Source organism: Vulpes lagopus, chromosome 11, assembly GCF_018345385.1.
Source record: "Vulpes lagopus strain Blue_001 chromosome 11, ASM1834538v1, whole genome shotgun sequence".
Classification (NCBI taxonomy): domain Eukaryota; kingdom Metazoa; phylum Chordata; class Mammalia; order Carnivora; family Canidae; genus Vulpes; species Vulpes lagopus.
This window is the reverse complement of record NC_054834.1, coordinates 25941584-25957843: the sequence shown is the minus strand read 5'-3', so window position 1 is coordinate 25957843 and position 16260 is coordinate 25941584. Positions and strand designations below refer to the sequence as shown.

At 45.6% G+C, this 16260-nt stretch overlaps 2 protein-coding genes across 2 annotated transcripts; one reads left to right on the top strand and one right to left on the bottom strand.

Moving 5' to 3' along the window:
• Positions 1 to 246: 246 nt before the first annotated feature.
• LOC121471510 (olfactory receptor 10T2) lies at positions 247 to 1386 on the top strand. The gene is made up of 2 exons (XM_041722325.1): positions 247 to 1185; positions 1339 to 1386. Exons 1-2 carry the CDS (start codon positions 247 to 249, stop codon positions 1384 to 1386), a joined length of 987 nt encoding a protein of 328 aa, XP_041578259.1.
• A 10296-nt stretch (positions 1387 to 11682) lies between these two features.
• On the bottom strand, positions 11683 to 15097 carry LOC121471473 (T-cell surface glycoprotein CD1e, membrane-associated-like). Its single transcript, XM_041722277.1, has 6 exons — positions 14956 to 15097; positions 14350 to 14646; positions 13462 to 13740; positions 12981 to 13259; positions 12546 to 12642; positions 11683 to 12425 (listed from the first exon to the last, which is right to left on the bottom strand). The coding sequence occupies exons 1-6, from the start codon at positions 15014 to 15016 to the stop codon at positions 12260 to 12262; spliced, it is 1179 nt and encodes a 392-aa protein (XP_041578211.1). The 5' UTR covers positions 15017 to 15097; the 3' UTR covers positions 11683 to 12259.
• Positions 15098 to 16260: the final 1163 nt, after the last annotated feature.

Here is a 16260-nt window from a genome sequence, read left to right as displayed (position 1 = left end):
ATATTGCTAATCATTCTTCCATTACTGGAGATTAATAATTTCCTGTAAAAGTCATCAAAGGGAGTATTTTTGTTGAGAGAGAGAGAGAGAGACCTGGAGAGAGAGAGAGAGAGAGAGAGAGACTTATCAATATCCTGGGCCTGAAAATATGATACTTAAAGAGAAAGCATCAGGAAAATGTTTTTATTACAATGACAGTCATCCTTTTGTCTCTCCCAAACTCACTCACAGAAAGAAGTCATCCAGATGCACGGTGTCAATAGAACCACTATGGTTACGCGGTTTGTCCTGGTGGGCTTCTCTAGCCTGGGGGAGCTCCAGCTACTGCTGTTTGTCATCTTCCTTCTCCTGTACTTGACAATCCTACTGGCCAATGCCACAATCATGGCTGTTATCCGCTGCAGCCGGACTCTACACACCCCCATGTATGGTTTCTTATTCATCCTTTCCTTTTCTGAATCCTGCTACACATTTGTCATCATCCCTCAGCTGCTGGTCCACCTGCTCTCAGCCACCAAGAGCATCTCCTTTGTGGCCTGTGCTGCCCAGCTTTTCTTCTTCCTTGGCTTTGCCTGCACCAACTGCTTTCTCATCGCTGTGATGGGGTATGACCGCTACGTGGCAATTTGCCAGCCTCTGAGGTATACACTTGTCATGAACAAAAGGCTAGGGTTGGGGTTGGTTTCCCTGTCTGGAGTCACAGGTTTCTTCATTGCTTTGGTGGCCACCAATCTCATCTGTGACATGCCTTTCTGTGGCCCCAACAGGGTCAACCACTACTTCTGTGACATGGCACCTGTTATTAAGTTGGCCTGCACAGACACCCATGTGAAAGAACTGGCTCTATTCAGCCTCAGTATCTTGGTGATCATGGTGCCTTTCCTGCTAATTCTCATCTCCTATGGCTTCATCCTTAATACCATCCTGAAGATCCCCTCGGCTGAGGGGAAAAGGAAGGCCTTTGCCACCTGCGCCTCCCACCTCACAGTGGTCATTGTGCACTACGGCTGTGCCTCCATCATCTACCTGAGGCCCAGATCCAAGTCTGCCTCAGACAAGGATCAGTTGGTGGCAGTGACCTATACTGTGGTTACTCCCCTGCTTAATCCCCTTGTCTACAGTCTGAGGAATCAGGAGGTGAAGACTGCCCTCAAAAGAGTTCTGGGGATGCCTGTGGCAACCAAGGTAATCTAACAAAAAACCTTAAAATTATTGAGGAAAGCTACAGAAGTCAAAGGGAGAACATTTTCTCTGGCCTTTTACCAATCCTGTCCCGATGCTGTCAACATTTCCAAAGACTAAGACCACTGTTCCCTTTTTCTTTCTTCCCCATTCCAGAAAAAGGATGAGTCGGTCTACGTGCCACATTGTCCAATGCTTGGCTAAAAAAAAACAACAATAACAACAAAAAGACAGGGATGCCTGGGTGGCTCAGTGGGTTGAGCATGGGACTCTTGATTTTGGCTCAGGTCATGATCTTAGGGTTCTGATATAAAGCCCTGCATTGGGCTCCCTGCTGAGAGTGGAGTCTGCTTAGGATTCTCTCTCTCCTTCTCCCTCTGTCCCTCCCTGCTCTCACTCTCTCCCAAAACAAACAAACAAACAAACAAACTGAAAAACAACTCACACTTGGCAAAAGGAGAAAAGGATAAGGTTTTTTAAGGGAGGACAACACTCATACTGAAAGATGGCCACGGTTAGCTTTCCTGGTTGAATAGAGAACAGGATCCAAATCTACTGGCATCATCTTATCTAGGACATAGGCATCTGCATAGGCATCTATGTAGTAAACCCACTATGCACCGGGTTCCATGCAAAATGGAAGAATTAAGAGGAGAAATTAATAGCTTATAGGGATGAAGGAGAGGCAGGAACATGAACAGTGAAAGAAAACTATGACAATGCACAGCAATCAGATCTATGAAATGGATATAAACTAAGAGTTATGAGAGCCAAAAGAATAAATATTTATTCCTGCTGAAGAAAAAAAAAGTTTGGAATAACTGAGATGAGAAGAGGGGAAAGAAAATTTGAGGTGGGCCTTAAATGAAGAGCAAGATTTCAATACTAACAAACTGGGTTTTCCAGTGATGAAAGCATTGATCACTATTACCAGAATTTTTTTTTCAAAATTTAATACTAGTTTCTTATTATATTAATTATAAATCAAACACATTCATTTTTGTTTGTAATTTTGCTTTGTTTTCATGGTGATGTGTTCAAATTTTTAGTGGACATAATTTTATTTTAATAACGGACCTAAAACAACCAGTAGTGACATCATATTTGCTGCTGAAGTGGAACACAATGACTTGGCAGGATGAGCACTGGGTGTTATGCTAAATGTTGGCAAATTGACAATAAAATTTTTTTAAAAAAATAAAGTGGAACACAATGCTCTGGAAAGACTCAAATGGCCTGGATCTTGCAGCTCACTGACCCTGCAGTGGTCATAATGCTAACTTCACAATGACTCTAACATCCAACTGTAATAATTTGAACTATAAACACTAAATGGAATTGATTTTAAATCTATTATTTTATTATTTTATTATTTTATTATATCTATTATTTCAAGCCATGTAATTTCAGATGATATGTAAGACCCTTTAAACTGATGTGCCTTGAAGTTTTCATCCTGACAACTGAGGGTTTGTTTTTGTTTTTTTCTTATGAATATGTGGATTATCTAGTGAGCACATAGCTTGTCTTCTTGCTGGGAGCATCGATTACTATTAATTAGACATTTTCTCTGCCCAGAGACCCAACCCATACTAGAATAAAAATCCTCTGATTTGTTAAGATAATGTTTCATCACCCAAAGGAAAAATGGTTATCATTAATTGTGTGACTGTGAAAATTACTTATAAAGAGGGAACATATTTTATATAACAAATTAGACACTGTGCTCTCTTCTCTGTGTAAAGCTCCCGCTGATTCCCTCTGTATAATAAACACACGTGTCCAGCACATTGTTTTCTGGGATGTCTGTGTGGTTCAGCCCATACATGTTAAATTGTCTATGTGTGTTCTCAAAACCACCTGCGATGGTTGTATTTATTATTCTAATTATTCTGCTTGTGACATGTAATTTTGCAGCATGGCCTGGTGAAGTATGATTGCAGTAAAGATGATTTGTTTGTAATATAGCTAGATGGTGTTTTGGTAAAATAAAATATGAGCAAGAAAATCACAGAAGAAAGGAAAATCATAAAAACCTAGAGGTGTCATTTGCTTAGATTATTTTGCAAGCGTCCCTAAGTTCCTGCTCATCTGTAAATTCCTGAAAGTTTTTCTAATGAATTATGGTTGGGCTTCTGCTAGATATGCTCTAAAGGGCTCCAGTCACAGGGGCCAACACTTGAAGTAAAAGCTTTATCCCTAAGTGAAAATATTTATAAATATGTGTATATTCAGTTGAAATAAAAACATTTCAATTATATAAAGGCCATTCTTTCCATTTTCCGCTCTACCAGACTTTTTTTGAATTAGTCTACCAACTACCTGACCCTATTTGGGGCAGGTGAAAGGGCTTCTATTTTATGTTTTCAATGATGTAAAAATATTTATTTTTCCTATGGATTATATAAAGACATAGTAACCCAAAAAGAAAAAAAAAAGTGGGGAGGATTGTGCTATAATGATGGACATATCATTGATATGATATGTTGATATGTTGATCAAGGACAGTTGATTAATTGTCCTTGAATGCTATTTTAGGCCATACAATCTTACAGAGTTGTATGGCATTACAAAGGTCATACAATCTCTGTAGCTGAATCCCACACATGCCTTGTTAGCAAGTAATACACTACTTCCTTCTTGAGGTGACTTAGGCTGGAGTTTTCAGTAACCCCGGGATGCACACATTTAAGAAGAGAGTCAGAATGGTTTCCAGACAGAAGCTGGGTGCGGGCTGGTTCACTGCCATGCACAGTGCCATTTGCAGAGCTGTCCCTACAGGACCCACAGGCAGCCCAGGTGCACACACCCCTACAAAGGGCCTCCTGAGTGACATGACTCTCCGAGGGATGTTAGCCACGTCCCAACATAAGCAAAAGCTCCTCACACATCTACACCCCAGGTCTCAGCTCTGTCTTTCTTTAATCCCTGTGCCCAACCCTGTCCTGTAACCACTGGCATGACCTCCGCTAAGTTTCAGAGGAGAGTGAAGTCAAGTCCACAGACAGTGATATTCCCTTGTCTTAAAGTAAACTGGCTTTCTTCCCCAACGGTGTGCTGTTTAACTCCTAGCTGGGGTTGGATTGTGTCACCGAGACCTACCTTCTCCCATTGCTTTGGTTGAGTCCTTTGTCAATTTACACAGTAAACACTGAAAATGTGTCTTGATCTCTTAACTCCATCCTTTACACTACGGACCTCGGTATCTTCCTAAGATGAAACACTGCAGCTCATCCCAATCACACACTCGTTCCTGTGTCAGAAAAGCAAAATAAAATATCCTCAAGTAAGAAACGGGTGACGTGTGTCACGAGCTTGTGGGGAAAACCCTGGCAACGTTGAAAAATCAGAACTTGTGACTTGCAGGTCTCTGTGTGCCCCACGGGTGCTTTCCCATTAGCAAGCATGCTACCCCAGTTTTAGACAAAGCTGGGTCTCTATCAGTTGCTTCATTGCTTTTCTTCTTCTGACCATATGTCTGCACACCTGGCATCTCAGATCATCCTTCTACAGACTTCCTGCATAAAGAATGCACTTGGCCATCGTGCTTTTATGAATCTGTGAAATGAAATGATAATCACTCTGACTTGGTACGTATTCTGGTTCTCAAACTTGTCACTCCTCCAGTTCCACACCCTTCCTGAAACTCGTATTTCTTATTATGCCAACAACTTGCTGGTTTGCCTGTTAGTACATTAGTAGATTTTGACACATGCTTGAGATACATACGTTTGTCTAAGGGGTTTTTAAATATATTTTTAAACACACATTGGGCGTCTTGTGAGATCACATCCCAATAATTCATCGTGACACACAAAGGCCTGCATGTCCTGCTCCTTAGTTCCACTCTTCTTTATGGCCAGATGCTCTCCTCATATTCTATGTCCTTGCTCTTCAACCTATTTGAGGTGAAAGACTAATTCTCCCAAAAATTTATTACATACCAGAGATGTTGTAAAATATAATGAAAGTGAATTATTTAAAAACCAAAATTAAAAGGACGTACAGGAACTGCTTTTGTCTTACTATTAGATCTATATACAGAAAATTACTCAATTGAATTGTAAAAGTTTCTACATATTTACTTTCAGTTCCTGCCTTCTCTTGTTAGGGAGGAGTAATAATGCGTCCTGGTCTCCTTCTGTTCCTCGGAGGGCATTGCTCTGTGCTTCTCATATTTCCAAAATACTCGGAAACCCACAACATTCAAAACTGAAATATTGTCCATTTCTGGGCCTATAACTTTGCAGCTTGGGGTCCCCCTGTGAGCAAGCCGATTCTCAGTTTCTGTGACATTTCTGATGCTTCTCTCACAACCGCAGGAAGAACAGGCCGCTCCTTCCCTTCTGCCCACAGCACAAAATCCTTGCTTCCAACCAGCAGCCTCAACAATGTCTTCCAACCATCGGTTGGTGTGGCTAACCCAAACATTGTGGAGTATTTCTCCAACGTGTTACTGCTCTCCAATAAGTGTCTTCAGCATAGACACATCTCAATTCTAGACCTAAACCCAGTGGCTTGTCTAAACTCTCCATTATGAATTTTAATGGGCATTTCAAATTAAACATCCAAAGCTGAATTCTCAGACTGTCCTCCAACTCTGTTCCTCTCACAGCCTTATGTCTCTTGATTAATTATAATTCTGAATGGAATTCTAGCTCCTCAAAACAAAAACCGGGGGTCATTCCTATCTTTTTAGTACATATAATACAGCAGGTGGAATCTGTCATCCAGTTCTAATGGTTCTGCTTACAAAACACACAGCTTCAGGTCTCTGCCCGCCCCTTCCACCTCCAGCCCTGTAGTTTACGATGGTCATTGTCTTCTTGAGTTTTTACAGTAGGCTTGAAATAGCTCTACATCCATGCTTCCCCTGTCCCCAAGTCTATCTATTCTCAACAAAATAGGACGACCCTAAGAAGTCCCATGTTGAATTCCTTCTGCCTTTTTGAGGTGCTTGTTAGTAACAGGATCAGTAAACATTTTCCAGTTTACAAGAGTTCTAAACCTCTAGTTTTTGGGGAAAAAAAATGACTATTTAAAGGTCAGCATTAAAAAATAAAACTTGAAGATCTCTAAATATTACAAAATGCTACCATTCTAAAAGCTGTGTGCACATAATTAAAAAGCTTGTATAAAAGAAAAAAAAAGACCCAAAAGAAGTCAGATTATATCTCTTCTCAAGTCAAAGATCCCAGTGGTTCCCATTCTACTCTGTGAAAGGGAATCTGCCTCGGAGTGACCTACAGGACATTAGTTGTCTGGGGGCCCACTCTGCCAAAAAACATCATTTCTGGCCACTCTCTGGAGCAGAGATCTGCAGAGAAGAACAGGACAACGGGGAGGATGGCTTCACTTCTGTTCCTTGCCTACTTCCTTGGACTAAATCTGAATTTCAACCTGTGGATATGTATATTTTTATTGTTCCATGCAGCTTTTGTGTGTGGATGGGAAAACTCTCTAAAACATGTACTGGCTTAAAGTTTGTAGTGGGTTGAAGCCATCTTAGTTACAACACAAATACAGCAAACTACTCTTCAAACCTTAAACATTCACAATCTTTCTGTACATTTATGCATTAAATACACAAATAATTATGACGCGTGGGATACGTGAAATTAGAACTATTAATGAGATGCTAGGAAGGCAAATCCAAGAGGAAAAATAACTACAAGCTTATATTCAGTGTGTGTGTATGCATTTCTCCTTTATGAAAATAGTAGCTCTTCAAGTTTTTATTTATTTTGAATTCAGTTGGAACTCAGTACATTGAAAGACTTGAAAAGTATTCTTAATACCTGTCATATTGAAAGCATCCCCCAAGCACTAGTAGCAACACCTTTGCTTACCACTACAAAGCCATATGTGCCCCAGAACCCAAATTCCACATAAAAAAAAAAGAGGAATTTCCTATAAGGGAGGTGTTTGCTTCATTTTCTGTGTCAAGAAAAAAGTAGGTTACCAGTATTCTTCAAAGGCCTAACCTCCTACCAGTTCCCCACCATATACTGCATGTTCAGCCATGCTGAAGGTCTAACAGTTTTTAAGAACACGCCCAGTACAACGTGGCTTTCGTTTGCAGTTCCTTTGCTTGGAATGAATGCTCTTCCCCCAGACACTGCCTGGCATGGTTCTTGTTCTTGTTTTACGTCTTCTCTCAAAAGCCACCTTCACAGAGTGGCTCATTCTGTCTACTGACTATGCAATAACAGCCCATTTTCCTCCCTCTGATCCCCTTCCTCTCATCAGGTTGAAATTATATCAGGTGTCATTATTATCTCACATAAAGTATTTTTATTTGCTGTCTGTTTCACCTGCCCTCCACTATCATGGAAGTTCTGTGGATAAAAGACTTTACTTTGTGCCTCTGCTGCATTTCATTACCTATCACTAGGTAGTCTTCCATCAATTACTTGTTGAATGTGTAGTATTGTAGTTAAGCATGGGGTTTGGGAGCAAAATTGCCTACAATGCTTACTAGTCTTGTGACCTCAGTCTTTTACCTATATAATGGGAATAATGGTGTCTGCCTCAGAGTTGTTCTGAGGATCACATGAGTTAATATGTATAAGGCATGTATGTAGGAGGGATGCCTGGGTGGCTCAGTGGTTGAGCAGACGTCTGCCTTTGGCTCAGGGAGTGATCCCTGGATCCTGGGATCGAGTCCTGCGTTGGGTTCCCTGCAGGGAGCCTGCTTCTCCCTCTGCCTGTGTCTCTGCCTCTTCCACTGTTTCTCTCATGAATACATAAATAAAAGCTCTAAAAAAAAAATAAAGCATGTAGGAGAATGTCTTTAATATAGCAGTTTCCATTTAAATGTCTATTAGTATTTAATCAGTTTTAACCATACATAAAATAAGTTATTTATTTATTTATTAGAAAGAGAGCATGTGTGAGAGAGCAGGGAGGGGCAGAGGGAGAGGGAGGAAGAATCCAAAGCACACTCTACAGTGAGTACAGAGCCCAGGGTGGGGCTCAATCCCACAACCACCTGATGACCTGAGCCAAGATCTAGAGTCAGACACTTAACCAACTGAGCCATCTGGGCACCACCCCCCATAAAATAGGTATTTCTCTTATTTGCTATAATAATTGAACTCCTGGTCAGTTTGTGGTCGTTATCACATTATCAACAATGGGATTGTTACATTTTGTTCACACCTGGATCAGGGTCATGGTAAGGGGAATGGAGTGTAAAAGAAGTTATAAAGAAGGATTTGCTGACTGACTATTCACGAACAGTGATGAACCAAAGAGAAGAAAGTTTAGATGTTAAGAACCATCAAATGACAGGACCATTTACAGAAGAAAGTAAGAGTAAGGACAGAGTCAACAAAGGAGAATCATAAACTAATTTTAATTCCTTAGGAGCAAAGCCAAAGTCCCCAAAACCAATAGGTCCCCTCTGTGAGTAACCTGAAGGAGCCTTCAACATGACCTTTCCTGTGAACTCAGGCTCCAGATCATGTTCTGCATCAATATTGTTCTTCACGAGGAAGGTGATATCTTAGGAGCCTAGATCCTCATCCTAGCTGACATCACTCCACTTAACCAAGTTGTCCACACCCTCAGCTTTCTTCATTTCTCAGGTAGAAGACGGCAGACGAGCATTCTCTCAGCCATGGTTGGCTGAGGGCATATGGCTCCTGAGCTTGGCCCAGCACATCCCGATCCCTCCAATCTTCCTGCAGCCTCCTCCAACAATTACTGTCACTCCTGGAGAATCCACCAACAACCAAGAATAGTGCCTCCATCTCAGTTTTCAAATCACCTCATGGTATTTTCACTGCATTTGTGTGCACAACAGAATACAGTAGGCTCCAGGTTGGTACCACCACCAAAGCAGATCTCCTCCTTGGGTTTATAGCTAGCAGGACTGGAAAGTACTCTCTTACTATTCAAAACACCCTGGCCCTTATTCCCCTAGAGGAATAAGCCTGTGTTCCAGGGCTTCAGCCAGACTTATGCAGTTAACAGTTCTAGGTGACACCTCTCTTGTGGGATGAATTAGTGACACACTTTTCTCTGCTCCTTGCCCAGGAGTTTAAGTTACATTAGATTACCCAGCCTGAAGGTCTACCACAGGGATGACACAGAGATTTTCTGACAATCTTCTGAACCAATATGCAGAATTTCCCCAAATCCTATTGAGCTGATATTTATGATAACATACTCTTTTACCCTCAGGGCTCTCTCTGATCCCATTTATGCCAATTTTGGGGTGGAAGAGAGGATGCATATCTGTATGTATCCCAGGTCTGTCTCCTTTGAGTGTATACCTTGTGCCTCACACAAACATATGGTCACTACTCAACTACAGGACCTTGTCAGAAGTTGAGCTAGGATGTGTTAGGGTATCGTGTTCAGAAACCCAGAGTTTCCTGAAAATCACTCTATTCAATAGTTATCCTTCTCTAAGAGATTCCCTGGGGATCACTACAATTCAGCAGCAGAGAAACCCAAAGCACCACTTTGTGGTTAATGGGGCTCCTCACTCACAGGATAGAGGACTCTGATGAGATCTTCTGAAATCTCATCCCTCCTCCCTTCCTTCCTATCTGCATCTTAGGCTCTTGCCACTCTTAGAAAGGCAATAACCTGAGGGAAAGAGGGAGCTGTCCATGACTATATTGCCATGATATTGATAATCCACTTACATCCTCAGTGACATCAGCACTTTGGAAATGTCAGTTCCTGAAAACCTGTGTCTTACTAGAAAACTGGTATCTCTAAGATATTTACTGGAAAGTCAAAGTTTATGTCATGTGTTCATTCAACAAACAATTTTGGTCACCCACTCTATGTCCAGCTACAATCTAGGCACTGGGATACACGTGTGATCAAGACAGATAATATACATGATGTCACAGTGCCTACACTGCAGGTGAAAAGGACACTAACCACATAAAAGCAAATGAGATAATTTCAGCTAAATTCAGTATTCAACATAAATAACTAAAAAACATTGGAATAGAATGTGACTGAGGTCGAGTGGCCACTTGGGCTACACTGACTACAAAGGGTCTCTCCATGAGGATGATGTCTGAGCTGGGAGCTGAAGGTTGCCCTGAAATCATCTTTGGAAGATCAAGGTGAATGAAGAATGGCCCCAGGTGGAGGGGAGAGTTGAAATAATGGCCTTGCGCTGAGAAGAAGCTTGGCACAAGTAAAGGACAGAAAGAAGCCTAGCATCACGGAAGCGCAATACACGGTTGGAGGGGGGGGAGGGTGTTGGACATTGGCCTGAGAGTGAGCCTGAGGCATCTTAGGAGCTCAGGAATCATTGTGACCAAAATATTAGAGGAGTGGGGAGAAGTCCACCTAAATGGGAAACATCCAAATTCTATTTGCATTGTACACTTGTGCTAGAAACTGAGACGTTCTTACGTGAGCTTCTTTATTTTGATAAAAGTCACCACCTTTGACCTTGTGCCATGTGAGGGGGACCTCAAACTTCATCCCAACAGCCCTGTAAAGTTCCGCCATTCTCCCTGGACTCTTCTATATGAGCTGTCTGAACAGGTCATGCAGGAAGTGCTGGACTCTTGGTGGTGGAAGGCCTGACCCCAATACCTTGTTCATGGGTAGGATTATAGCCTGGGTAAGGGGTCATGGAACCCTTTCTCTTAATTTTAAAATGCCCAATATAGGGGCAGCCCCGGTGGCGCAGCGGTTTAGCGCCGCCTGCAGCCCAGGGCGTGATCCTGGAGACCCTGGATCAGGTCCCATGTCGGGCTCCCTGCATGGGGCCTGCTTCTCCCTCTGCCTGTGTCTCTGCCTCTCTCTCTCTGTCTCTATGAGTAAATAAATAAAATTAAAAAATAAAAAATAAAATAAAATAAAATAAAATGCCCAATATAAAGATTGACAAGTTTCCACTAAGAAATCTGCACAATCTGCCCAATGATCCCACCCAGGGGAAGGTGTCTGCAGGACATCTGCATGAATGCTCCACCTTAACAAGCTTCCAGCTCTCTGACAGGCTCAGTCAATCTGTCTCAAAGTTAAGTCGATAATTTCAAAATCCATATTTTAAAAAGTAGAGGGAAGACTATAAATAATAATGCTAGGAATAATAATAATAAAGTAAACTCATAAAGAAGAGTAAACGCCAAGCATCTGATCACTCTTTCCATTCTCTGCCTTGGGTCTGCCCATGCTCCATCCCCATGTCCTCTTCCTAACCACTCAAAGTAGGACTTTCTTTCCTGAGTTCATGCCACATGAAGACGAATGGCCACACACAATCTCAAGAAGTGGGCACGTCTCGTGTTCACTCTGATGGGAGATCTCTCCTGTATCATTATTTTTTTGGAATTTCTCTGAAGACGCACAGATACCCTGGTTACTGTGAAGTCCGGAGCACCCACCTGCCTCCCTCACCTCTGGTGAGAGACACAGGGAGACAGAAAGAGTTTTAATAAGAACACAGCGAGATGATTCATCAATGTCAAAGGGGAATGGATTAAGAAATCATCACTCACTTTGACAAAAAAAAAATTATTTCAGTCAGCATTTACTGAGAAACATCTTCCTCTGAACCAGCTACATAATTTGTGGAGCAAATACAAAATTTGGGAAAACACAGTATCTCCCAGTGTTAGTGAGGATTTGGAGACAGCGACCTGCAGAGATCACATGCCCATGAAGCTGGCCCTGAATCCAGGTTAGGCTTTTTGTCATAGGTGCAAATACAAACACCGACATCCGGCTTCAAGCAACGGAGAAAAAACAGAAAAGCAAAAATCTAAATAACAACTATGCAGAGTAGGAAGAGATGAGGGTATTTAGAACGATCCATCCAATTTTGGAAGAACAGAAGAGCTTTCAACCGGGCAATACAGGGAAGCTTCCATGAGAAAGAAGCATCTGAATTAGAGATTAAAAGATCAATAGCAATAAATTTGTGGCCCATGCAGAAAAGATATTACTAGAAGATGGGGGGAAAAATAAAACAAGTGTCCAAAGGGGTGAAGATTACTGTCACAATAGGGTGTTTTATCGAAATTATGCTTTGTTTATAGGTATGAACCATGTTTAAGAAGAGACAGAAAAGGTTTTCACGTGTTAGGTAAAACTAACGTTGCCAGAGTCGATTTAGGCTTGCTTTCAATTTCTCTAAAAATCTATTTTTGACCCATGATTCCTGTGGTGTGTAGAGCTGGTGTCCAGACGTCCTGGGCTTGTGGGTGTTGGTCCCCGTGGGCGAGTCAGGACTGGGTGCAGGGGCCTTCCGATTTGAGCTGTGGACGAAGAAGAGGATTTTTATCTCAATGAAGGGACGTCAGAGAGAATGCGGGGAGGTGGAGGAAAGAAGAACAAGCTGATAAAGACTTGAAGAAACAGAACGAGAAGAGGCTCACCTGCACTTTTTACAGCAGGCGTGCACCACGGGCAGCGCGAGCAGGGTGACCACGGCTGCCAGGCCACTGAGGGTCAGCAGGGCTGAGTTTCCACCTCCTTGGGCACAAAACCAGGATGTCAGCGAACAGGGCTCTGTCACCATCGGTGCTTCTCCTTCCACAGATGGGCCTTCCCAGATTCTCCCTCTGCGTGTTCAGGACTTCACCGCAGTTCTTCCTGAGTCTGTGTCCCCAGTGCCCTCCCCGCCCCATCTCTTTCCCAAATCACCAAACACCTTTTCTCTTTAGTACTTGAATCCCCTCATCCCATTTCTGGAAGTTTAGCCTTGGTCATTCTCTGCCCTTCTTGGCTTGGATTGATCCACCTCTGTCCTCTTCTCCCCACACCTGCCCTGCACCCCAGGACTCAGGGAAGGGGCCCCGGCCCCTCCTCACCCCAGTGGAGGACCAGGTCCTGGCCCCCTAGACTGCTGTGCTTCACCCTGCAGGACAGGCCGGCCGCCTCCCGGGCTGCCACATCCAGGGTCGCTTGGAGATACCACGTGCCGTCAGCATGGGGCAGGACGTCGCCTCGCCGGGTGCCCCGCTGCTCCTGCTTGCCCCGCATCCACGTCACCCGCACAGGCTTGGGGTGAAAGCCGGAGACGTGGCACACCAGCCGCAGACGGCCAGGCCCAGGGCTGGGATCAGCAGACAGCCAGGCCTCGGGTCGCACTGCAGGGGAGGCACACACAGCATTTAGGGGCCCCTGGGACCACGCTCAGGGACTGGGTGCTCTTAGCAGTTGGAGTTCACTTCCTTCTCTTGTCTAAGAAACAACCCTAAACCTGCACATCCGACTCTTGGCCTCTCGGTGTATGTTTCAAAGGGACGGTCAGGAGGGGACCATGCAGGTCAAAGCCCTGGGGATGCTCACCTTGTCGCCCCAGCTCTGCTTTTCCTGCTTCAAGGATCCCCGCCAGGAACTGAGGACAGATATGGCCAATGAGGTTCTTCACGATTTCCTTAATATCTTGGTACTTGTTGAGCATCTCACAGACCTTCCGAGCCCGACTCCCCGCTCCTGGAGATGGGTACCAGGAGTTTCCTTGGAAACTCAGAAAATCTGAGCCTTGATACGCTCCATTCAAGAAGCTTTCCGAGGCCTTCCCAGCATGCAGTCTACAGCCGGCTGACATCTGGAGCTCGAAGGGGTCTGAGGGCAGACGAGAGGACAGAAGCCGTGTGGAAACAATTAAAGGGAGGGAAGGTCTAGGAATAAAGGGAGTCAAGGGAAGGGAGATTTGCTCTGGAATCACATAGCATGCTAGAGCTGGGTGGGGAAGGAGAGGAAATTTGTGGAAAGAAAATGGGACGATGAGAAGGTATTTAGGAATAATGAGGAATAATTGATGCAGAGAGGCTAGATGGGAAGGTGTTGGAAAGCTGGGGGCCTGGCTAGAAGGGCTCACTTGGGAATGGTGAGGTACAGGCTGGGCCTGGTAGGAGAAGGGAGGGCTGGGTCCTGGCTGGGAAAGGCCATGTCGGGGGTCCGGCGGGTGAGCAGATCATGAGGAGACAACCATTGCAAGGAGCAAGAGCATGAAGGTGCGTACAGCGGTGTGAAGAGGTGGGTACTTGCAGGCCCCTCTGTGTATGTGCTGGGTGGGTGGCTGGGGTGGGGATGGTGGCGAATCGTGAAGCAGAAGAGAACATGAGCCAAAGGAGGGCAGGGGACACGTCAGGAAGGCTGGCTGAAGTCCGAGCCCCTTAGGAAGAGGGCTGGAGCCTCCTGGCAAACATCGGCATGGAACAATGAACTCACATTCAAACTGAAAATAACGTGCAAAGGCCTGCACTTCGATGGGGAAACCATGGAAATACAGCGCGAACAGGCTCTGCAGATTCTTTAGCTCCACTGCGCTGAAGTTCCCCCGGGACCAGGGCCACAGGAAGCGGATGGTGTCCTGGACATTGTCCCAGCCATGCGTCTGCAGCTCGCCCAGCCAGCCCGCACCTTGCGTGTATGCCCAGCTGAGGTTGGCAAAGGAGGACGTCTGCAGCACGCGGAAGGAGGGGGGCTCTTCTGTGGCTGGATGAGGGGGTCCTGCGCCCTGGGATGCTGAGAGGCCAGGCCATGCGGAGAGAGGCCCCAAGGATGGGTGAGGGGGGTGCACACAGGAGCGGAACGCTGGGGCCGGTCCCACAGCCTGCACACATTCCCACAGCCCACCCCTCTCCCCGGGGCCAGGCTCGTCCCCCCCAAAACCAGCAAGAGGAAAGGAGACGGGGCAAGGTACTCTGCCTGGAGCCAGCCTGACCTGCGGACTCCAAGGGCATCCTGTGGGAGCAGTACTTCCTCCCGCGGGTCCTCCCAGCACGTCACCCTGATGCACCCAGCCTCAGGAATCCTCCCCAGGGCCCTTCCTACCCCCTGTGATTGCCCCGCGCTGGACAAGTCCCCCGAAGAGCAGGAGCAGCAGGAGTGGCATTGCAGCTCAGTCGCTCGCAGGATGCCCCGAACAGGCCTCAGATGCCACTGTGCTCCGAACTCTCCAGTGCGGTCTGACTTCCCCTGCCACAGACGGGCAAACCTCACCCTCTGCCCACTTCCCTGTCAGAGAAACCCTCCTGCCTCCCCAGGGCAGGCCCACAGGGCTCTCATTTCCCCTCCCTCTTCGCCACTCCCTAGCTTCCAGATGTTCCCCCTGCACCCTCGGACCTCCGCTCTGCACACCCGCTGTCAGAAGAGTCCTGGCTCAGGACAAAGTCTACAGTCTGTGGTCTTGCTGGAAAATGCAGATCCATCTGGCCTTGGAGAAATGGGGTGCATGCTTGGGTTCTCAGTGTCCCCTTCCGTGAAGAGAGAGGATGGAAGGGGTCATGGAGCCCATGGCCTTTCTAGCGGCCTCCTCCTCCTGCTGCAGTTCCTTCTCCCTCTTTGTGATCCTCCGTGACTCTCTTCTCTACTTACCCATTCTTCCCTCTCAAGACTGCTTTCGTCCCTCCTGCTCCCTTACTTTCTCCCTCCCCTCACCCCCTTTGTCTCTTCATTCTGTTCTTCTCAAGCCATTGTCCAAAGACACGGGGCGTCCAGAGAGCAGCTGTACCCCCACCATGACAAGGAGTGTCCATTGGCAATGCAAGTGGACTGACAATCTAAGAAAAGGCTCTTGGGCCCAGCTTCTTCCCCCAGACCACCTGTTAGGGTTGAAGGGGTCTGAGGGTGGGTTTGCCCTGGCAGTGGGGAGCTGGCTGGCAGGTAATTCCCACTTGAGGGATAGGGGTGGGTCTGGAGGGAGCACACAGGAGTCTTGAATCCTCCCCATCCCCGATTAATCTAGAAGTCTGTGGGCAGGCCTCACTCTAGGTGGAAAGGGTGCTCAGTTCATGGCCTGGGAGCACGGGTATCCCCTGGGTGATGTCTGACCCAAAGGAGGTCCACTGGAGCAGAGAAGGAGCACTAGGGGCCTGGCGTGTGGCTGAGAGAATTAGCTACTGTCTAAAGCCTTTATTTTTGTTCTCTTCATGGATGCTTGCCGGGGAAGCGTGAAGCCAGCTGGAATACCGGTTCCTTTGTTTGGTTCTCCTGTGTTCATCCAGCCAACACTGCATCAGAACCCACCTGGTGCCAAGAAGTCCTTCAGAGGAAACAAAACAAGCTCAACCTAAAACCTCTACTTCTCCTACAGAGAAGACTCAGAGAATAGTGACCAATTCTTAGAAAAGGCCCACA